Raw genomic sequence first — 23,615 nt, 5'->3', positions numbered from 1 at the left:
GCAGTGTACATATCAGAGAACAGTAGTCATAAACAGTCATATGAAAAAGTTTGGGAACCCCTCTTAATTCTTTGGATTTTTGTTTATCATTGGTTGAGCTATCAAAGTAGCAACTTCCTTTTAATATATGACATGCCTTATGGAAACAGTAGTATTTCAGCAGTGACATTAAGTTTATTGGATTAACAGAAAATATGCAATATGCATCATAACAAAATTAGACAGGTGCATAAATTTGGGCACCCCAACAGAGATATTACATCAATACTTAGTTGAGCCTCCTTCTGCAAATATAACAGCCTCTAGACACCTCCTATAGCCTTTGATGAGTGTCTAGATTCTGGATGGAGGTATTTTTGACCATTCTTCCATACAAAATCTCTCCAGTTCAGTTAAATTTATTTATTTAAATTAGTAGTTAGGCACCGCCGTGAGTGGCAGCCTTTCCTGCACCTCCGTGTAGGACTTTATCTTCTTTATCTTTCTACCTTTTTTCTATCTCTCTGGAATCACTCCTACCACTTTCTTTTATGTGGACTCGTTTCCTGGACACTTTTTACTACTTGGAAATGGATTTTTACACACTGAGACTCGTCTATTCAGGTAGTCAAATTCTAGCGCTGAGAAAAAAAGCCACTGCCTGTATGGTTCCCTATTTACCTGATGAGGTAAGAAAGCGGTATCGTGGCAGCAGAGCTGGCGCTAAGCTAAAGGCTAAGCGGCTAGTGAGGAAGTGGCGATACAAGCCTTAGGTGCCTTCTGTGATCCTGGGAAATGTGAACTCACTACCAAATAAAATCGATGAACTAGCTGTGCTGGTGAAAAATGTCAGGACCTACAGAGAATGCAGTTTGTTGTGTTTTTGTGAAACATGGCTAACAACTAACATCTCAGATGCTAACGTGGAGCTACCCGGGTTTAGCACAGTTAGAGCGAACAGAGGCGCAAATACCTGTGGAAAGCGGAAAAGAGGAGGACTTGCTCTCTATGTGAACACAAGGTGGTGCAACCCTGGACATGTAAATGTCAAAATCTCCACTTGCTGCAGGGACATCGAACTGTTGGCCATAAGTCTGCGTCCCTATTACTTGCCCAGAGAGTTTGGACACGTCATTGTTGTTATTGTTTACATCCCTCCTCGCGCGGACGTGGAGATAGCGGGAGACATCATCCACTCCTCTGTTGCTAAACTACAAACACAGCACCCCGAGGTGCTTGTGCTAATCTCTGGAGATTTTAACCATGTGATGCTGGACAAAACATTACCTGCCTTCTCCCAGTATGTGGATTATAACACCCGAGGAAATAGGACTATTGACCTACTGTATGCAAACGTTAAGGACGCATACAGCTCCACCCCGCTGCCTGCGCTTGGGAAAGCAGATCATAACCTGGTTCTGCTTCAGCCTCACTACAAACCAAGAGTGAGGGAGCTACCTACAACCACACGCTCATTCAGGAAGTGGTCCTTTGAGGCAGAGCAGGCTCTGAGAGACTGCTTTGGAACTATGGACTGGGATACCCTGCAGGGGTCAAATAGTGAGAACAGTGAGGAGGTTGTTGACTGCACTACTGACTACATCAACTTCTGTATGGACATTGTAGTTCCAGTAAAAACAGTATGCTGCTATGCTAACAAGAAGCCATGGATTACAAGTGACATCAAAGGCCTTTTGAACCAGAAGAAAAGGGCTTTTAAAGGCGGTGATCAACGTGAGCTCAAGCGCATGCAGAAGAAAGTCCAAGTCCAGCTCAGGGCGCGAAGGAGCAGTACAGGAGAAAACTGGACCAAAAGTTGCAGAATAACAGCATGAAGGAAGTGTGGGATGGGATGAAGATCATCACTGGCCGCAGCTCGAAGCGGGGTGCCTCCATTGAGGGAGACAGGGAGAAAGCAAACCTGATGAACAACTTTTTTAGCAGGTTTGACCACCCTAACCCACTGTCACTCTCACCTCAGAGTACTGCATCCTCCACCCATCCTTCTGCTGATACCAGCATAGGAGAGAGTTTCCCCCCACCCACAATTACAGTAGCCCAGGCAAGCAGGGAGCTGAGGAGACTTCGTTCCAGCAAAGCAGCGGGTCCAGATGGAGTATCGCCACAACTGTTGAAGGCCTGTGCGTTGTACCTGGGGAGTCCTCTACAGTGCATCTCCAACCTGAGCATGGAACAGGGGAGAGTCCCAAGGCTTTGGAAAACATCTTGCATCACCCCAGTCCCAAAGGTATCACGTCCTAGTGAGCTGAATGACTTCAGGCCTGTCGCCCTGACGTCACATGTGATGAAGACCATGGAGCGGCTGCTGCTTCACCACCTGAGGCCACAGGTCTGCAACACCCTTGACCCTCTACAGTTCGCATACCAGGAGAAGGTGGGAGCGGAGAATGCCATCATCTACATGCTACACTGATCCCTCTCCCACTTGGACAGAGGCATTGGAGCGTAAGAATTATGTTTTTGGACTTCTCTAGTGCCTTCAACTCTATCCAACCTCTGCTCCTTAGGGACAAGCTGACAGAGATGGGAGTAGATTCATACCTAGTCTCATGGATCATGGACTATCTTACAGACAGACCTCAGTATGTGCGTCTCGGGAACTGCAGGTCTGACATTGTGGTCAGCAACACAGGAGTGCCGCAGGGGACTGTACTTTCTCCGGTCCTGTTCAGCCTACATACATCGGACCTCCAATACAACTCGGAGTCCTGCCATGTGCAAAAGTTTGCTGATGACGCTGCTGTCGTAAGCTGCATCAGGAGTGGGCAGGAGGAGGAGTAGTATAGGAACCTAATCAAGGACTTTGTTAAGTCGTCCGACTCAAACCACCTACAACTGAACACCAGCAAAACCAAAGAGCTGGTGGTGGATTTTAGGAGGCCCAGGCCCCTCACGGACCCTGTGATCATCAGAGGTGACTGTGTGCAGAGGGTGTAGACCTGTAAATACCTGGGAGTGCAGCTGGATGATTAACTGGACTGGACTGCCAATACTGATGCTCTGTGCAAAAGAGGACAGAGCCGACTATACTTCCTTAGAATGCTGGCGTCCTTCGACATCTGCAATAAGATGCTGCAGATGTTCTATCAGACGGTTGTGGTGAGCACCCTCTTCTACGCGGTGGTGTGCTGGGGAGGCAGAATAAAGAAGAGGGATGCCTCACGCCTGGACAAACTTGTGAGGAAGGCAGGCTCTATTGTAGGCACGGAGCTGGACAGTCTGACATCTGTGGCGGAGCGACGGGCACTGAGCAGGCTCCTGTCAATCATGGAGAATCCACTGCATCCACTGAACAGTATCCTCTCCAAATAGAGGAGCAGCTTCAGCGTCAGACAGCTGTCACTGTCCTGCTCCACTGACAGACTGAGGAGATCGTCCCTCCCCCACCCTATGCGACTCTTCAATTCCACATGGGGTAAACGTTAACATTATTCAAAGTTATTGTCTGTTATGCCTGCATTTTTATCACTCTTTAATATTGTTTTTTATCAGTATGCTGCTGGTGGAGTATGTGAATTTTCCCTTGGGGATTAATATTTATCCATCCATCCATCCATCCATCTATCTAAATTTGATGGCTGCCGAGCATGGACAGCCTGCTTCAAATCATCCCATAGATTTTCGATGATATTCAAGTCAGGGGACTATCACGGCCATTCCAGAACATTGAACTTCTCCCTCTGCATGAATGCCTTTGTAGATTTCGAACTGTGTTTTGGGTCATTGCCTTGTTGGAATATCCAACCCCTGCGTAACTTAAACTTTGTGACTGCTGCTTGAACATTATCCTGAAGAATTTGTTGATATTGGGCTGAATTCATCCGACCCTTGACTTTAACAAGGGCCCCAGTCCCTGAACTAGCCACACAGTCCCACAGCATGATGAAATCTCCACCAAATTTGACAGTAGGTGGCAGGTGTTTTTCTTGGAATGCGGTGTTCTTCTTCTTCCATGCAAAGCGGTTTTTGTTATGACCAAATAACTAAATTTTTGTCTCATCAGTCCAAAGCACTTTGTTCCAAAATGAATCTGGCTTGTCTAAATGAGCATTTGCATATAACAAGCGACTCTGTTTGTGGCGTGAGTGCAGAAAGGGCTTCTTTCTCATCACCCTGCCATACAGATGTTCTTTGTGCAAATTGTGCTGAATTGTAGAAGAATGTACAGATACACTATCTGCAGCAAGATGTTCTTGCAGGTCTTTGGAGATGATCTGTGGGTTGTCTGTAACCATTCTCACAATCCTGCGCATATGCCGCTCCTGTATTTTTCTTGGCCTGCCAGACCTGCTGGGTTTAACAGCAACTGTGCCTGTGACCTTCCATTTCCTGATTACATTCCTTACAGTTGAAACTGACAGTGTAATCATCTAAGGTAGCTTTTTGTAGACTTCCCCTAAACCATGATACTGAACAGTCTTTGTTTTCAGATCTTTTGAGAGTTGCTTTGAGAATCCCATGCTGTCACTCTTCAAAGGAGAGTCAAAGGGAAGCACAACTTGCAATTGACCACCTTAAATACCTTTTCTCATGATTGAACACACCTGTCTATGAAGTTCAAGGCTTAACAAGCTAATCCAACCAATTTGGTGTTGCAGGTAATCAGCATTGAGCAGTTACATGCATTCAAATCAGCAAAATTACAAAGGGACCCAAATTTTTGCACAGACAGTTTTTCACATTTGATTTGATTTCATACAACTAAATACTGCTTCACTCAAAATCTTTGTTCGGAAAACTCCCAGTACTCAGATGTTCCTAGGAAATGAAAGACATACCCCTGTTATCTTTTTTGTTGAAAGTAGAGTAAATTTATTATGCAGGCCGAGAGGGGTTCCCAAACTTTTTCATATGACTGTACAGTATATCTTGGAACTGATTAAGCATTCCAATTACAAATGCATTTATGGGAATTTTGGGGGTCATTGAGGGGTGAATTTAAATTGAGAATTCAGGATATGACAGAGTTTTATAATTTCTTGATCCCATTCATCATTCAACTGCACCCACTATAGTATGTTGTGTTGAAAACTGAAATTATTGAGATGCATATGAATGACATTCTGATAGTTGAAAAAGAACAGGTGATGTTGTATTATACAAAACAAAAAGTTTTTACACTCTGTTATCCTCTGCACATTTTTGCCATAATGTTTTTAAGAAATGGTTAATCAAAAATGACTAATGAATTTCAAAACAAAGGACAAATACTGAGCAGGTCACTTTAAATATTAATTCATATGAACACACTAACTTTAATTTCAGTAAAGTTAACTTCAAATTGATGTGCAGATTTAAAAATATAAAATAAAAATGTCAAGTTTTAAAAGCAGTGTTGGTACATTGAACAGTGTACTTTATATAGGGCAGGATAATGTCATTCATTTACTTAGAAGGAATAGGGGATGACAATGAAATAACTGAAGAAAATGCAGCATTAAAAATAGTAATTGGGGTGATTTTGAGCAAAAGAACATAACAGTAACAGAAGAATTTAAAAATTAAATGCAGTTTCCTAAAGTGACTAAAAAGGCAAATATAGGTGTCTGCTTCTTAACAAAACTAATCCTTCCTGAAAACCTCTTTGTAAGGTAAATTAGGCGGTCCCAGAATGCACCATCAGCAACATCTAGCCCTGCCCCAAACATCCAGCCATGCCCCGTTTCACAAATAGTAGCAAGTTGTACTTGGATTGTCTGCAGAGGTGATTGGGTATTAGTGCTTGCGACATGCATTTGAAAATTGTCGCAGATTCAGTGTTTGTATCTGTGAAAATTCAACTGCATTATGGTTCATAAGACAAATCGAATAATTAAAAGTTATTGAAAGACTTATCTTGTATGCTCATGATTGTTTGGGGAAGCATGTAGTGTGTGTTTTTTTTTTTGTATTGCACATAGTATGAGTTACTTGACAAGGATGGTATGTATTATCCACCTGTTATGCCACATCTGAAATATTACATGCAGTTTTGATGTCCATATTGCAACAAGGGCACAACCATATTGGAGAAAGTCAGAGGAGACCTACTAGACCTATTCCTAGGTTAGCACTTATTAGCGTTGGTGAGAGTTTGAATCTTTTCATTTAAAAAAATTTTAAATTGAGAGGTGACTTTCTTATGGAGGAAGATAAATATCAGCTTATATATTAAGATAGTTTCTTAAGCAAAGACACTAGGACACCGACTGAAGGGCCTTGTGGATTGATTTTGCCTTAGCATTGCTAAATTTTGTTCAAATGGAGAAGTGTAGTTACAGTACATGGAATAATGTTGTGACTTCAGCTTATGACATCAATCCAAAATGATGATGTTCACTGTGAACAGTAAGTACACTTGATAGGTTTAATTTGTTTATTAGACAGATTTACTTTAAATTAATCACCTCAATCTATATTACTGATTATTCAGAAAGTAAACGTCAACATTTCCATAGCGTAATACGTGCTGCTGTTCATACATTGTGTTGAATGGTCGCTTTGTTGTAGTTTTTGAGTTTCAACCTTAGAGTAGAAATAGTAGTGTTTATCTTTGCTAAGAGCGTACAAATCTGTTTTAGACATGACATCAAACTTTTTGCACCTTTCTTGCTCTTCTGTTTTTCTTTGTTCTGGACTATTGAACTATTAGTTAGCATTTGTTGCTTAACCACCAGCCAAACACCTGCTTTCATGGTGGCATCTGTGTTTACATTTCCACTTGGTTATTGCAAATGAACAGAGGTTACAAATGATGCAGTTGCGACTTTCAACCTCCCAGCTCTGCCATATAACAAATGCAGCACTAGTTACTTAGTAGTGTAATAAAGAGCAGCAGGTCAGGCACTAATATTTTACTCAGATGAGAAGAAAATGACAACCTATCCATTGACGAGGTTTGTTTCTTCTTTTAGCCTAGACTGAAAGACATAGTTGCAATGTTCATCCTAGCTTTTCATAATTTTATTTTATTTTTTTAACATATTATTAAATCAGTTTTTTCTCAATTGTCTTTTCAGAAAACAGTGGATTGCATGACAACAATGTCTGTACCCTCAACTCTGGTCAAGTGTCTGTACCTTTTCTTTGACCTTCCACATGTGCCTGATGTTCCTGGAGCTTCTCAGACAGAAGTTCCCCTGGCTGATAGAAGGGCTTTGCTTCAGAAAGTCTTTGTGCAGGTTTGTTAATGCCTGGAACTCAATATTTTGTAAAATAAATAGTTTTTCACAGTATGTAACATTGTTTTTGTATTTTTGCTAGTTCTTTTTATGCTTACTCTGGACTTAAATATAAAGGTTTGACAATCAGTGTTGCTTTTACTGTTCCTTATCAAGGGAATAAAAAACTTTTTGTCTGATTTACAAATCATTTAAAAAAGAATAAAAATAATCATAAATTACGTGGTTGTCAGTTTCCTGAAAGTGCTGAGAGTTTTTCTCCAAACAAGCAAGTTTTGTTTATCAATTCTGTCGTTTGTATTAAAAAACAGAATTGTCTCTAAAATAAGAATTCATGGTCTAATGTTACATATGGTGTCTTGTCCTTTAATTATTTATTTATTTCATATTTAAGTATTATTATATCAATATAATATATTAAATACTGTTAATTTTTGTTATGTTTGTAATCTGTTATTTGGTTCATCATTCAGTTTTCTTTTTTGTTTCTTGTAGATCTTGGTGAAACTCTGTAGTTTTGTTTCTCCTGCTGAAGAGCTCGCTCAGAAAGATGACCTGCAGCTCCTCTTTAGTGCAATAACATCTTGGTGCCCTCCTCACAATCTTCCATGGAGAAAAAGTGCTGGAGAGGTATTGATGACCATATCACGGCATGGCCTCAGCGTCAATGTGGTCAAGTACATTCATGGTATGTGTTATCATAGCCCCTGTTTAGATATGAAATTAGGTGTTGTCTCAGTTTATTTATCTGTTAATCCAAATTTATAAACTGTTGATATTTGTTGTTAAGATTTTCACTTGTATGTGTAACTTTAATATGAAACTTGCATCAGTTCATTATCTGAAATTTTGCAGAACTGCAAAATGGTTTCTGGTAAACTCTAAGAGGTAAGGAGGAACTAAACCATTTACGATTTGTATAAGGTGAGGGATGAAGGAATTTTTTAAATCATCTCTAAACTTAACTGGAAGTCAATAAAGTGATTTAAAAACTTGGCATTATATGGTCATGCTACTTTTAGTTACAATACTTGCCTGTGTGTTTTTAATTTTTGTACAGTAGTAAGTGAACAGTTTGAGCTGTCTGAATGTAAAGCATTGTAGTAGTCAATTTTGCTTGAGAATGATTGAATTTTACAGCATTTTTAAGATGGAAATTTACTTGTCATAATATGTTGTGTTGTTGTGAGCCGTGCCTTGGTTTCCCACAGGGCTCCATGGGAATTGGAGTTGGGTGCAACCCTGTTGGGTCCCGCAGGCACCGCCAGGGGGTGCTGTGTTTGGGACTCCTGAGCTGCAGCATGTTCACCACACCTTAAAGTGCAGCTGGAACTCGGTGATCAAGCAGCGGGAGCACTTCCGAGTGAACTATAAAAGGGGCCAGCGACCACCACTCAAGGGCCAGAATCGGGAGGAAGAGGATGAGGTTGACGGGAGGAGTGGTGGTGCCAGAAGAAAGTGCTTTGTGTGAACTGCGAGTGCTTTTGGGACTGTGTATTGCCTGTGGGGTTCACGGGGAAGATGTGCCCCACAGGTGACGGAAAATAAAGTCTTAGTGTGTTTTTACACGTGCCTTAGTATGAGTCTGTGCTGGATCGGGCGCAGTATAGCGTCTTATTCACACTGTATAATATTTCTTAGCAAGTATAATTTACTGTATGTGCTTAACATTAAGGAATATAAACAAAAAAGCACTGAAAGTTTTAAACAAACAAATATGAGCATCTTGGGTTCCGTTCCTGTGCACCTCATTGTCCATGCCCATTTTTCATGGTCTGCCACAGATCTGCATGAGCTTTCTTCCCACAATTCCAAATATGTGCAGGTTAGGTGAATTGGTCATTCCACAGTGACCCAGTGTGGATGTAGTTGTGTGTATGTGTGCTGGTGGGCACGCCACTCCCCCCACAATCCCCAATCCTGAATTACATCAAGTGAGCTTGAGAATGATATTGCTTGCAACTACCATACAAGAATTTCTGGCATCCTGTCCAGAAGAAACGGTGACCCTTTGCCTGGAAGGGAGGCCAGGATAATGAAGGTCTGGGGAAGTTAACCTTTTTGGAGTATATACTCCCCGATACGTTAGAGGGCATTGTTCTTGTGTTGGAGCTATCATTTTCCAGACGATGGGGCATGTTGGAAATGTTAGTCCCATGAAACAACTCTGCTCCATGCCATGGGTACTGTGGTGGGGGTTGCTTGGTGAGCCCTCACTACTTTTTAAAATTACCTACCTGACCTGGAAGTGTTTACTTTGGACTTGGATTACACAATGGTAGCACTTCCAGACTCTGGTTTATAGGAGACCTCTGCCTCACCTCAGGGAGCCAGAGTCAGGAGGCAGGAGACAATACTTGCATGCTGTGTAAACATATTCGGATGATGTGTTCATCTCAGTTGTGGATGATGGGGGTGTCACTGAATCCCTGGACACAACTAACATGAAAACAGAATTATTATTTTAACCTTTCCAAATTTTGTTTTGTTTTTGGAGCAGTGCTTGCCATGAACAGCAGTACATTTACCCTGGAAGTGGGGATTTTCGATGAATAATAGAAAATGTGTTTTTTTTTGTTTTTTTTTTTATGCTCATTTTTTATTTAGCAGATGTAAGCATTTTTGGTAGTGGTTATTAAATCCTAAAATGTAAAATATTAGTTAAGCCTTGATTATTAAAAATGCAAAGAAGAGTGTACATTACCCATGAAATGATCAAATAACACATTATAAATACAAAAAATAGTTTAATTAGAGGCCCATCTAATAGCAATAATGGTACAATCAATCCACCCTGCATATGAAAACAAATATGTAAATTATTTGAAAAGTTGTCCTGCCTCCTGACTCATACAAACTTAGCTAAAAGATGAACTTGAGGAGTACATAAATCTCTGCAAATTGAGTAAAACGTGGCTAAATAACACCATCCCAGATGCCAACGTGGAACTACCCGGGTTTAGCACAGTTAGAGCGGACAGAGATGCAAGTACCTGTGGTAAGCACAAAGGAGGAGGACTCGCTCTCTATGTTAATACACGGTGGTGTAACTCTGGACATGTTAACGTCAAAATCTCCACTTGCTGCAGGGATATCGAACTGTTGGCCGTAAGTTTACGTCCCTACTATTTGCCCAGAGAGTTTGGACATGTCATTGTTGTTATTGTATACATTCCTCCTCGGGCAGACGTGGAGTCAGCGAGTGACATCATCCATTCCGCTGTTGCTAAGTTACAAACGCAGCACCCTGAGGCGCTTGTGCTAATCGCTGGAGACTTTAACCATGTGACGCTGGACAAAACATTACCTGCATTCTCCCAGTATGTGGACTGTAACACCCGGGGAAATAAGACTATTGATTTACTGTATGCAAACGTTAAAGACGCATACAGTGCCACCCCGCTGCCTGCGCTTGGGAAAGGAGATCATAACCTGGTTCTGCTTCAGCCTCACTATAAACCAAAAGTTAGAGTCCTACCTGTAACCACACGATCATTCAGGAAGTGGACCCTGGAGGCTGAGAATACTCTGAGAGAACTTTTTGGAACTACAGACTGGGATATCCTGCAGGGATCTCATAATGAGAACATTGAGGAAGTTGTTGACTGCACTACTGATTACATCAACTTCTGTATGGACATTGTAGTTCCAGTAAGAACAGTACGCTGCTATGCTAACAACAAGCCATGGATTACAAGTGACATCAAGGGCCTTTTGAACCAGAAGAAAAGGGCTTTTAAAGACGGTGATCAGTATGAGCTCAAGCGCGTGCAGAAGGAACTCCGAGTCCAACTCAGGGCGGCGAAGGAGCAGTACAGGAGAAAGCTGGAGCAGAAGTTGCAGAATAACAGCATGAAGGAAGTGTGGGATGGGATGAAGATCATCACTGGCTGCAGCTCGAAGCGGGGTACCACCATTGAGAGAGACGTGAAGAGAGCAAACCAAATGAACAACTTTTTTAACAGGTTTGACCACCCTAACCCACTCTCACTCTCACCTTGGAGTACTGCACCCTCCACACATCCTTCTGCTGATACCAGCATAGGAAAGACATCCCCACCCATAATTACAACAGCACAAGTGAGCAGAGAGCTGAGGAGACTTCGTGCCAGCAAAGCAGCGGGTCCAGATGGAGTATCGCCACGACTGCTGAAGGTCTGTGCATCGGAGCTGGGGGGGTCCTCTACAGCGCATCTTCAACCTGAGCCTGGAACAGGGGAGAGTTCCGAGGCTTTGGAAAACATCTTGTATCACCCCAGTCCCAAAGGTATCACGTCCTAGTGAGCTGAATGACTTTCGGCCTGTTGCTCTGACATCACATGTGATGAAGACCATGGAGAGGCTGCTGCTTCACCACCTTAGGCCACAGGTTCAACACGCCCTTGACCCTCTGCAGTTTGCATATCAGGAGAAGGTGGGAGCGGAAGATGCCATCATCTATATGCTACACCGATCCCTCTCTCACTTGGACAGAGGCAGTGGTGCTGTAAGAATTATGTTTCTAGACTTTTCTAGCGCCTTCAACACAATCCAACCTCTGCTCCTTAGGGACAAGCTGACAGAGATGGGATTAGATTCATACCTAGTGGCATGGATCGTGGACTATCTTAAAGACAGACCTCAGTATGTGCGTCTTGGGAACTGCACGTCTGACATTGTGGTCAGCAACACAGGAGCACCACAGGGGACTGTACTTTCTCCGGTCCTGTTCAGCCTATATACATCGGACTTCCAATACAACTCGGAGTCCTGCCATGTGCAAAAGTTCGCTGATGACACTGCTATCGTGGGCTGCATCAGGAATGGGCTGGAGGAGGAGTATAGGGACCTAATCAATGACTTTGTTAAATGGTCCGACTCAAACCACCTACACCTGAACACCAGCAAAACCAGGGAGCTGGTGGTGGATTTTAGGAGGCCCAGACCCCTCATAGACCCAGTGATCATCAAAGGTGACTGTGTGCAGATGGTGCAGACCTATAAATATCTGGGAGTGCAGCTGGATGATAAATTAGACTGGACTGCCAATACTGATGCGCTGTGCAAGAAAGGACAGAGCCGGTTATACTTCCTTAGAAGGCTGGCTTCCTTCAACATCTGCAATAAGATGCTGCAGATGTTCTATCAAACAGTTGTGGCGAGCGCCCTCTTCTACGCAGTGGTGTGCTGGGGAGGCAGCATTAAGAGGAAAGACGCCTCACGCCTGGACAAACTGGTGAGGAAGGCAGGCTCTATTGTTGGCATGGAGCTGGACAGTTTAACATCTGTGGCAGAGCGAAGGGCGCTCAGCAGGCTCCTATCAATTATGGAGAATCCACTGCATCCACTAAATAATGTCATCTCCAGACAGAAGAGCAGCTTCAGCGACAGACTGCTGTCACTGTCCTGCTCCACAGACAGATTGAGGAGATCGTTCCTCCCCCAAACTATGCGACTCTTTAATTCCACCAGGGGGGGTAAATGTTAATATTTAACATTATACATAGTTATTGTCTGTTTTTTTTCACCTGTATTATTATCATTCTTTAATTTAATATTATTTGTTGTATCAGTATGCTGCTGCTGAAGAATGTGAATTTCCCATTGGGATTAATAAAGTATCTATCTATCTATCTATCTATCTATCTATCTATCTATCTATCTATCTATCTATCTATCTATCTATCTATCTATCTATCTATCTATCTATCTATCTATCTATCTAAAAGACAAATACGTTGACTAATGGGTGAAATGGGGCAGTGATGCTGCAAAACACACATTTGGGTCAAGTTTCAATACAGTTTATTACTTTATCAGTCAAAAACTGCTGATTTCACTATTGTTATCAGCTAAATTGCTCTAGTGCCAAGAAATCTGTCAAAACAATAAGCAAGGAAACGTCTTATCCTGCCAGTCCTATCAGTATTTATTCCGCAGATCGAGGATACATTTGCCAAATCAAGATGAATACTGACAGAGGGAAAGATTTCTATCAGATGTCACATCACATCTGATGAAACAAAAGCACATTAGCTAGTCACAGTACTTTGACTGACCAGAAGTTTATTCTGACATGGAAATGCACCACATGGGTATCTAGTGAACATTTTTGGAACAGTTTTGCCTGGTTTCATTTTAATGAGCCCTCGTAAGGTGTTTTGGTGAAAAAGTGACTAAATTACAAATAAAATTAAGATATACTGTTTTACTCCAGTGAGAACTTCATTATGCCTCTTATACTGCAAATCCACCATATATGTCAAACTCCAGTGAGAACTTCATTATGCCTCTTATACTGCAAATCCACCATATATGTCAACCACAGTTTTGTTTTTTTTGTAATTTTTTTTTTTTTTTTCATTTTAAATAAAAATGCACCATCCTGCAATAGAAACCTCATTCTCAAAACTGCATAATCTAAGTCAAGATTGACACCAGAGGATGTCCCAGCAGGATGGAGGCAATTAGAAGACAGTCTTTCTCAGGACCCGCTCATGCACACACCCACACAAAACTCAATGACCACTTAACCTAACTGGCACATATTTCAGAATGTGATAGTAAAACTGGAGTACCAAGAGGAAACACAGAGGAAGAATGTGCAAAATACACATAGACGATATCCAGGTGTAGGATATAAACGTGAAATCCTGGATCTAAGTGGCAGAAGCACTAACCGCTGAGCTACTGAGTCATCCTTATTTTATAAATAAATATTTTTAGCTTTTACCTTTTACCAATTCAAGCATTGTTTTCACATTAATGTTTTAGCATAGGCACAAATGTGTTTACTTTTACGAGGACCTGACTGTGCTGCAAAAGCAGCAGTAATTCTTTACAAACATGTCAAGCCCTGAATTTAATACTACTTAAATGTACAGTTTGAATACATTTAGATTTTTATAATCTAAAATTAATTTAGATCATTAGTCCAGTTGGTGTTTACAAATTCTGGGTTTAATTAGGTAAGGTCCTTCTACTCCCATCATCTTAGTTATTAGAGTGGTAAACTCTTAAATACAAAAATACCAAGCAGCAGGCAGCTTGAATGAGTGTCCAAGCCCAGTTTATGTGACATCTGGTAAAGTTTCACAGATTAGTAGAGCTTAGACCCTCTCTAAAGTCTTATGTGAATTGTATTTTTCCTTTTGCTAGGTCCCTCTTATAATTTCCTGATGTCACATGAATGGAATGCACAGTCCTCTTGTCTTTCCTTTGACCTTATTAGCCTTAACCCAGGAACATTTGATTACCATATGGGGTGTATCCCTCATTACAAACATTTTGTCCCTTCCTGTACAGAGAGCTGAAAATGTTCTCAGGCCTCGGTTGTTTTCAGTCAAATCTCAAGCATTGGGTGTTTTCAGTGAAAATGAAGTGTGATAATAATAAAAAAAATTACTTTAGTAAGTTATAACGTTAAAGAGTGAAAATCGGGTAGAGACCAGTTGTGTGCTGTTTTCTTGCCAGTGTGATCCCTGATGGTTACCATGTCTGGTTTAGAAGTAAAAAACCAAGATAAATTTGAATAATTGCTTAAAATATTTTTTTCTTATCAGTATTGTTTTTGTGGGAAAATATTTTATAAAAATTGATGATCATGTGCATGAAATACTGTATAGCCTGATTCAAAATTGCATTATGAATTAAACTTCATTCTCTCTGTAATGAAAGGATTTGAGAGACTTAGACACTCCAATATTCCAGATACTCTGGGCCACCTTTAGATTACTTATTTCCACAACTAGCCCACAAAGGATGCCATTCATTCTATCCTGGTACACTTGAGTAATAAAATCTGCTATGCCCTAATACTGTTTATTAGACTACAGATCATCCTTTAACACTGTTCATCAAAGCTGATTAACAATTTATTCACCTTGGAACTTGGTGTCACCCATAAATTGAATTTTGGAGTTTTAACAGGTGCAGAGATCCACAGCTCAGACAGTAACAGAGTAGGCTAGAGTCCCATGTTGTATTCCTTGTTCAAGTATGACTATCTGGCAAAACACCCCTCTAATTCAATCACTATTTTTACTTATAGTACCACCATTCTCAGCTTAGAGAAAATAAAATTGCCTTAACACAATGATGAAAGGACAGCAACCTTTACCTTAATGTCAGCAAAGCCAAGGAGCTGTTTATAAAATCCAAGGAGCAGAACGGCAATAATGCTTCCATCTACAATGGATATGCTTTAGAGAAGACCAGGAGCTTTACATTTCTTTGAGCTGCTATCATTGATAACTTGAAGTGAGCACAGCTCATTTCATCTATTGTTGATAAGGCTCACCAGTGCCTTTATTTTCTTTGATGTTCAAAGCCAGGATGTCTCCATTTTTGCAGACCAACTTCTATAGCAGCACAGTGGAATCTGTTCTTACTGGCAACATAGCATACTATTATGACACATACTCCACTGAGTCCAGCAGAATAGTGCATTGGGTGGTGAAGCTGACACAGAATATTATGGGGAACATTTCTATTTTGTTCAAAGCATATAATTCAATTCACCTTGGAATGATAAGCAATATAACGTATTAAAGACATCGGCCATCCTTCACAAGCATTTTCTCCCTCTTCCTTTCTGGCAATTGGTATAGAGTTACTGGCACATGCACAATTTCATAATAACAATTGCATAATTTGTTCTTGTAAAATTTTTTTATTATGCCTTTAATGTATTTTGTTATATTTGTCATGTCTTGTTTATATTGTAGTACTGTACTGACTTTAGTCTGTAGAAGACATGCAAGTAAGAATTTTGAAGCACTGTGTGAAGTTCACAGTAAATTTCAATTTTAACTTAAAGCACATCAGTATGAACATATATAATAATTAAAAAATGCTGAGATTTTTGAATTGTATTCATTAAAAATTGATGTGGGTTACCACAATTAATGCCTGTTATGTGTGAAACCTAACCTGTTTAATCCATTTTATGGTCATGGTGGATACAGCCTATACTAACAAGGCGCAGGGTAGGAATCAAATCTGAAGAAGGCAGCAGTCCATTGTGGGATCAGGTGCTTTATCTTTAGGACTAGAAAATACAAGCATTTCTGGAATATCTGTGAACAAGATAGAAGGACAAACGTACCTTCAGACACTAGTTGAGATCCTAGACTTTGAGGCCAAGTGCTGTAGAAAGAAAATGGAACAAAGTTTGCATTAAATAGTACATGACCGTTAAGATTTACTACAGAGAAAAACATTTTTTTTTCTTGTTTAGGTCTTTATTATTAGTATCTTTATTTAACTCTATTCCAGTTAGTTCTTTGGGAGGGTTATTTGATTTGAAATATATCTATTGTTATGATTCATTTATATGCCTTGTTTCAGTAAGGAGAATTGGTCTGACTGCTTTATTAAGGTTACATTTATTCAGTACTTCCAAAATACAGCTCAGTAGTCCAGTAAGGTGTTTTTTTTTTTTATTTTATTTTTTTTTTTTATAAAGATTCCATGTTTTCATTCTTTTGAATCTTGTGTCTGGGTTCATTCTTTCTTTGTGCTTTAAGCTTTTGGAATAGGTTCAGTTCCCTTGCTATTCTGTATTGGATTAAATGGATCTGAATTTGATGGATGAATGTTTATTGTTGAACTTTCCTAGTCTGAACACTAGGAAGCACAATGATTCCTTTAATTCCTGATGTGTACCTCCTGTTTCTTCCCATAAAATGTTTTTTAAAATATTGTTGATGATTGTTTCTATTGTACATTGCATTACTGAAATAGTTTTATCCTTTTCTTTCTTTTAAAAGTAGAGCATGAGTCAAGAAGGAATTGTCCTTCCAGGGGTTTGGGTTTGATTGATAAAACCTCATTGTCAAAAATATCAAATGACAACCAAGTATGTATGCTAAATACTGTGAAGAGGGTTTTGAGTAAAAAACCTGCCCTGGATGTGGTCTAAAATGAAGACCTTTGATTGATTGATTTGATATATGGATTTTTACTCTCAAAGCCCTATATGAATAATATAGTACAATAAGTAAAAAAACATTTTTTTCTTTCTTTGCCTATAAAGTGCTTGTTTCTTTATAGGCTTATGTTTGGCTTTGTATACTACTTTTATTCAGATGGTGCAAACTAGGCTGTCACTTACTTGTCCGGAGCATTAAATGTGAGCTTCAAAGTGTTTCCCTGTTGAATTTCGGATTAAGAACTGGGATTTGTAGCTTTGTATTGTGCATAATGTGCTTACAAACTCCTTGTATTGATACTCTCAGTGAAAGTGCTTTTTTACTTAAAGATTTATTGATCAATAAATGAACAGTATTGTGGTATTTGTGTATGAGATGCACTGTACATCTGTGAAAAACATAGTCTGAGACAATTAAAGAGTAAATTAAAGTTTTACGATGTTAATGTATAAGAGTAACCCATTTTGTCCTACATTTTCATTAGATCATGTATGTTAAAAGTCTGCAATTAATCAGTCAGTTAAATGTTTTGCAGTGTTATTTTTGCAAAGAATGTTTGCTTGACTGTGAACTCTCTATGTTCAATTTCAGAAAAAGAATGTTTAGCCACATGCATACAAAATATGCAACAGTCAGATGACCTTTCACCCCTCGAGATTGTTGAAATGTTTGCTGGCCTTTCTTGCTTCTTAAAAGACTCAAGTGATGTATCACAAACTCTTCTGGATGATTTCCGGTTATGTCAAGGGTACACGTTCCTCTGTGATCTGATGCTGAGGTATGTAAGCCTGCAGTATTGATTGATAGGTGAACCTAAATAAAGTATTTCTTGGCATTCGCTGCCAAAATAAAATTTTCTCGTATTAGGATTAAATTAGTAAAATTTTAAACATTGCACAATTACTCTTTATTTATTGATTTTGCAAACCTGTTTATTCCAATTTAAGAGCTTAGAAATTGGAGCAAGGCAGTATTCAGTCCGGGACAGATTGAAAATATACTCTATCACTGGGCACATTGTCTCACACACTCACACTAATTCAGTGTTACCCAAAAACCTTACAGGGTTGTGGGAGAGACATGCTAACACATGCACACTCCACACAGCTGATACAGTATACTGTGCCACAATGTCTCCCTATTTTATTTTATTGAACATCAAGAGACATGATCACCTTCACGGTTATTATTTGTTTCTCAGAAAGTCACCACTTTAGTTTTTTTATCTGTGGTTTATCAAATAAGGAAGTTTTCTGGAGTGCAGTGCAGTCAATGACTTAACAGGGTGAAGTGGTGGCTATGTGGCTAATGATCTGTTTTGGTATCAGGAAGGTTGCCGGGTCAGATCCCAATACTGCCAGAAGGAATTCTACTCTGTTGGGCCCTTGAGCCAAGGCCCTTATCCTGAAAATTGCTTCGGGCACTGTATAATGGCTTACCCTGTGCTCTGACCCTCAAAGTTCATGCAAAAAGACAGGTTCCTCTGAGGGATTAATAAAGTATATAAAAGAAAAATCAAAATTTAAAAGTGCAAAAAACTGCAAATAAGAAAAACTAGTGTAATCAGATCTGTCTGCCATTAATAAAGAGGAAAGTCTCTTGTATTTAATATAACACCCAAAGAGTTCCCACTGAGTATTCTGCTATCTTTGGCTGTTATAGGCAAACTGCTCATCTATGGTTCTTGCACCCTTTTAATTCCACATGGCCTTTGGGGGGCAGTTTTGTTTTGGAACATTCTGGGTTGAGCTGTTTCACTGACACATCCTCTGACCCTCCTGAAGCTGATTTGTCTTATTATGGGCCTTCCTTCTTCACTGTTTGAATAAGGTTTCTTTGGAAGTTCATTAACCAGCTTCAGATGAGAAAAAAGTAAAATCACTCCTATGATAACTGGCATACTGTACAGTACGGGATTAAGCTGTAGTCTCTTTGAATATGTTTAAAGAAATACTGTTCCTTTTTATTGGATTAGCTTCTGTTTCTTTAATGCACTGCATATGTTTAAAGTGAGTATGAAATTAAATTTATGTTTTAAGTATGAAGTTATAATACTGAAGACTGGCACATTTCTATAGGCTTGAACAAGCAAAAGAAGATGATTCAAAAGACGCTCTTAAAGACTTAGTGAACTTGGTGACATCACTGACGACATACGGTGTGGGTGAACTGAAGACCACTGGTGTCACTACAGGAGCCCCTTTCCTCCTTCCAGGATTTGCTGTTCCTCAGCCAGCAGGAAAAGGTATAGTTTTATGCTGAGTGGTGTTGTTTATTAAGGTTGATGTGTTTTTGTAACAATAAGTTTAAGTGTAGTTTTTCTTTGAGTTTTGACTTTATGTGACAGTGCAGGTCGGCTCCATGCTCCCTGTTGCGTTCGGGAGCCTTTTGGACCCAACTCTGTCGATAGTCATGACTAGGATGAGCTTGGCAGATGAGGACAAACCCACATAAAGCAAGGGGTAGGAGAAACTGTGCCATAGTGCTTTTATTAAAAACAATTCAAAACCAACATTGTCAATAAATTGTGCAAAGTTCAATAAGTAAATAATCCCATAGAAGAAGTGTTAAAAATTTATAAATAAATATATATAAAACCAACAGCGCAGGAAACCTTCTCTTAAAGCTCATGCTCTAGTGCAGTCCATTAAAACCACCATCTCCCCCAGCTTATCCTTCAGGACCTTATAGCTGAGGAGCCACCTACCTAGACTTTTCTCTTCTGCAGTCTACTGGTCTGGGTCCCAGCTACTTCCATGGCCACACAGTAGAGCTCCAAGTCCCCGGAACTAGGCTCGGGTCCTTCCCTGCCATGGACAAAGGAAAGGCACAGCCTCTGTCATTGACTGCTGCTGCCTTCCCAGACTTGCACAAAGCCGCACTCCTCCTGTTCACTCCCACTCCCTTAAGTTGCTCATCTGGAGTGAACCATCACCGCCACCCCAAATGTTGGTCATATGCTGTCCTTTTTGGGGCTCTCCTATTCCTGGCTGTCTGCCTCCTCACTCCTGCACACTCTTTCCCATTTCTTGCCTGCTTCACACTCTCTACTTTAATCTCCATTTGTCTCTTGTTCTTCCTTTCTTCTTTTTGCTCTTGAGCTCCCCTATTATATGGTGGGGGAGCGGTTGCAGATGCAATCGCCAGATTGCTGCCCTGGGCTGATAATGAGACAATCAGACCGCCCGCACATGCCAGCAAGGCAGGCAACGCAAGGATGGCTGACCACCTTGCACCAAACCGAAGATGAGCCATCTTCTCAGCAGATCGCTCGCACCTGCTTCACTCCACAGCGCAAGCCAGCAGGGCATGCCAGGAAATTATGTAGATGCCACATGGGCTGGATGGGCATCCTGGCCCAATGGGCATTGACATCTAGGGCCGCTGCCTTCTAGCATGCTGGGGGAGTAAAAACCCCCAGTGACATCTTCTGTTTTCAGTGGGCTGTCCTTCCTTCTGGGTAAGGGACCATCCCCTCTTCTGGCCGGGATGCCCATCCAGCCCATGTGGCATCTACATAGTGCACTAATGTATTTTGTAATGCATGTAGTAATAAAATTCATTGCATTTTTCATTTTGACAGATGGTGCATTGCCAACATTAGCACTCTTTTTACGAATCCCTTACAAAATAACATATAACAGAGACATAACAACTGAATACACACACACAGGCACTTGGTCTTTTATTGAGCTGGATTTTCCATCAACAAGCACAGGGAATTAATCTCTTAAAACATCAGATACTATATTTGTTAATAAAATACAAACTACCATATAATAAAGCACCAAACAGATTGCATTATTTTCCTCCAAATATTATTTTTATTGCATTCGTATATACTCTTTATTGGATTAGTGATAAAAAAAACACTTTTAACCTCAGTTGAATGTTTTTGGCATTTGAATATATTTATAGGTTTTCATTTGCATCAGAATGTTAATTTGGTAATTAATATTATAAGGGAAGGGCAGAAAGCAATTAAAGGTAAACTCGTTAATGAAATTTCAGAGTCTGTGCAAAATGGAAAAAATGTTTTTGTTCTCTATTAATATAGGACTTAATATACACAAAAGTAAATTTGGTCCACAGTACAACATGTTTTTGATAGGTCTCTGAACAATGCTTTTGTAATTGACAAGGAAATTATATAGTATTCAAAACAGGCGTGAAGTTATGGTTTGAGTTGTTCTATCTTGGGCTTAACTTCTCCTTGTGCTATTTCTGTTTTCTTTGCTAACCAGTGTAGCTTGTGCTTTGAGAATACAAAAATAAAACAGGGTGCAAAATACAAGGGAAATGAAAAGAAGAATACTGGTTGAAACAATTTCCAAGTACTCCTGACAGGAAGTTCGATAATATAGTGGCATGCATAGATTTTATAGTGTGTGGATACACATTTAATAGCTAATTTATATACAGTGTGTTACTGTGTTTTGAAAATTGTACACATTGAGAATCTAAACATATTTTTTTGCTTTTGTGGCAAATTGCTTTGATTTTTATTGTATTAGATAGAGAGATAGATAGATAGATACTTTATTAATCCCAAGGGGAGATTCACATAGTGAAGTGGTAGTTAGCCAATTAGAGACAGAGAATGATTAGGGAGCCAGATTGACCAGGCCATGGTGGACAATTTAGCCATGACATCAGGATAAACCCTTTTCGAAAGATGCCCAGAAATCTTTAATGACTACAGTGAGTTAGGAGCTCAGTTTTACATTAAATCCGAAGAAAGGCACCATCTTTTCAGCACAGTATACCCATCACTTTAGTGGGGCATTGGGATCCTTACACAGACCACATAGTAAGTGCTTCCTGCTAACTTCACCAACAACTTTTCCAGCAGCAACCCAAGCTTTTGTAGATTGTCTCCCATCCAAGTACTGGCTGGGCCCAAACATGCTTAGCTTCGGATGTCGGACCTGTTCTGAAATGCAGGTGGTATGGCTTCACATGGACAATTACCAAATGTCAGATTCATACACTGGATCTGTGAGGCAGCAGTGCTGCTCATTGTACTACTGTGTAGCCATTGAAAGGTCTTATGGGCCTTTTCATTGGTACAACTTCTGGTTCAATCATGTATTTTAAACCTTTACCTACTCCAACAATAGCATGTTTGTTTATATCCATTCATCACTTTTCTGAGAGTTGGGAGGAGGAGGAGCAAGACTAGCTTGGTTCAAAGTGTGTGTCAAAGTGAAGCAATCAATTAAAATACATATTCCTATGTAATTACACCCTGAATTCACAGTGTTAGCCTTTGATATTAAGCTTACATAGTCTTGCTTTCTTGAGGAGATTGAACACAAATAGATCTTTTTGGAAAATAAGAATTGATGAACATTAATATAAATAAAAAATGTAATTAATTTCTTGCATTTATTCCATTCTTTGTTGCTAGAATCTCATTGTAAACTCATAAAGATTTAAATTTCTTTATGGATAGAACTTTAAAGTGAGAGCAATTTTGAGCAAAATAATAATGTTGTCATATTTTTCCTTTTTGCTTTGTTTATTCAGGCTTATAATGAAAGAGCCATAGTAATAAATTTTATATCTGTTGAATTTTGAGACTGCATAAAATAAATAAGATAATTCAGCACTGCCTGAAGCAACCGAAGCAGGGTCTGATAATTATTTAGGTGTAAATAATTCATACTTGAAATTCAACTACAAAGTAACACATTATAACATTCTCAGTTTCACATTTGTGGCTATTATCTGCAATGGGATGACATTAAACCTCCTATTGCCTTGCCTGCAAGAATGTGAAAGACTCAAATCATTGGTTAGTAAGATTAATTTTTATTATAATATTGGAGCTGTAATTAAATGAATACAACATAACAGTAAACACTAAGTAAGAGAACAGACAATCCATTCCATCTGGATGGTTTGTTAGCTAATAACTGCTTTCTCCGTATGGCAGCTGAATTGTGTTATTTATTCTGTTTTTTTTTATTTTGTTTGTTTGTTTTTTGTGTTGAATTTACTTCCCCTTCTTTTCAGTCTGGTGTACAATTTCTATATTTATATTTACATTTATATATATTTAGCTTAACAGACATTTTTGTTGAAAGCGACTTACAAAAGAGGTCAACATAGTCGAGTTAACATTGGTCTGGGGGGAATGTTTGGGAACAGGACAATGTTACAGAATGAATCATTACAAGTGAAGAGTTCAGAACAAAAGCTGTGTGGTAGTTACAGCTCCTTATAAAAACCTAATAAAGCTAATATCACTAGGACAGAAACTTACCAAACAAGAGTCTACAAACACTTCTTAAACACATTGGGAAGATCAGGATTTCAAATGGAGGTTGGCAGCTTATTTCACCAGCTTGGAGGTACCTTGAGCATGGGAAATGCACAATATAAATACATGTATTATTATTATTATTATTATTATTATTATTATTATTATCATCACCTAAAAGAAAAGTCTGGATTGAGACTTGGTGCTATGAAAAGGCATCATCACCAGAAGTCATTCATCAGCAGACCTGAGTGAACAAGAAGCATAGGATCTCACAAG

The 23,615-nt window shown here is 39.6% G+C and overlaps 1 protein-coding gene across 7 annotated transcripts in view; it reads left to right on the top strand.

Annotated features, from left to right (window-relative positions):
- Nucleotides 1-23,615, top strand: part of wdfy3 (WD repeat and FYVE domain containing 3) — a 355,632-nt gene that overhangs the window by 141,153 nt on the left and 190,864 nt on the right. For all 7 annotated transcript variants that reach the window (XM_051930197.1, XM_051930199.1, XM_051930198.1 and 4 more), the window contains exons 5-8: nucleotides 6,999-7,160; nucleotides 7,656-7,848; nucleotides 17,663-17,849; nucleotides 19,150-19,316. In XM_051930197.1, the coding sequence (XP_051786157.1) occupies nucleotides 6,999-7,160; nucleotides 7,656-7,848; nucleotides 17,663-17,849; nucleotides 19,150-19,316 (709 nt within the window). The remainder of the gene's footprint in view (nucleotides 1-6,998; nucleotides 7,161-7,655; nucleotides 7,849-17,662; nucleotides 17,850-19,149; nucleotides 19,317-23,615) is intronic.

This window comes from Erpetoichthys calabaricus, chromosome 7 (genome assembly GCF_900747795.2).
Source record: "Erpetoichthys calabaricus chromosome 7, fErpCal1.3, whole genome shotgun sequence".
NCBI classification, from domain to species: domain Eukaryota; kingdom Metazoa; phylum Chordata; class Cladistia; order Polypteriformes; family Polypteridae; genus Erpetoichthys; species Erpetoichthys calabaricus.
Note: the sequence above shows the minus strand (reverse complement) of the source record. Positions and strands in the feature narration are given on the sequence as shown.